The 883-nt window shown below is 55.4% G+C and overlaps 1 protein-coding gene across 1 annotated transcript in view; it reads right to left on the bottom strand.

Annotated features, from left to right (window-relative positions):
* The window catches only part of ACA1_375600 (ABC2 type transporter superfamily protein), a gene marked incomplete at both ends in the record, with an annotated part of 4,152 nt that extends 3,362 nt beyond the window's left edge, over nt 1-790 (bottom strand). The window contains 5 exons of the mRNA XM_004334376.1: nt 14-95; nt 214-314; nt 363-447; nt 529-578; nt 674-790. Coding sequence (XP_004334424.1) covers nt 14-95; nt 214-314; nt 363-447; nt 529-578; nt 674-790 — 435 coding nt within the window. The remainder of the gene's footprint in view (nt 1-13; nt 96-213; nt 315-362; nt 448-528; nt 579-673) is intronic.
* Between the last annotated feature and the right edge of the window lie 93 nt (nt 791-883).

Here is an 883-nt window from a genome sequence, read left to right as displayed (position 1 = left end):
GGCTGTAGAGCACCTCCTTCATGTGCGGCTTGCCGGGAGGCGCGTGGTGGTAGAATCGCATGCCCAAGTAGGTGATCGTGTTGAAGATGATGTACCTGTAGTACGACCAATCGCTCGATTGTTAGAGCTGCGGATGAGCGGTGGCGATGTATGCGTGTGCGTGTGTGCGTGCGTGTGTGTGTGCGTGTGCGGCGATGCATGTGCGTAGCATACCAGCCGATGAGAGCGGGCACCATGGCCCACTTGATGTTCTCGCCATCGAACACGCCCCACTTGTCGATTCCGTAGTCGGTGCCCCAGGTCATGGGGCACACCTGGGTGCCCTGGAAGCCCTGCGGGTAGGGCAGATTGAAGTTGTCGACGCTCGAGGGCGGCATGAGCTCCTCGAGCGTGCAGTGGTAGGGCTGGTCCCAGAACTCGTTCGACGCCATGCCCTGGAATGCATACCTGCAAAAAATCGGTGTGTAGGAATTTTTACGAAATGAGAAAACAGAGAAGAGGCTGCTCGACTGAGCCTGGCAAGCGTACGTGGTTGGGTTGGCCCAGTACATCCAAATCCACCACGGGTGAATGTCCGTCTGCAAATGGCAAGTGAGAAGTGTTATCATGTTAGGTTTTTGCAGCACACTTCACACTTCTCAGGGAGTGATTCATCTCGGGTGGTGGGAAGTACCCTGGGGATGATGAAGCCGGCAAAAAGGAGGAGGAACGCCAGGCAAGGAGGCGTGATGGTCTGGGCCACAGCAAGCGAGGGGCAGAACGTGCACACCATGCGCACAAACGAACGCATCGTCTGATTTGGAGGGTTGTGAGTACATTCACTAGGCAAGAAAACATGTTGGAAAGAACGNTGATGGATGGGTACCAAGTAGTATAGGATGAG

The sequence above is a fragment of the Acanthamoeba castellanii genome (assembly GCF_000313135.1).
Source record: "Acanthamoeba castellanii str. Neff unplaced genomic scaffold scf7180000084679, whole genome shotgun sequence".
NCBI classification, from domain to species: Eukaryota; Discosea; order Longamoebia; family Acanthamoebidae; genus Acanthamoeba; species Acanthamoeba castellanii.
This window is presented reverse-complemented; position numbering and strand designations above follow the sequence as displayed.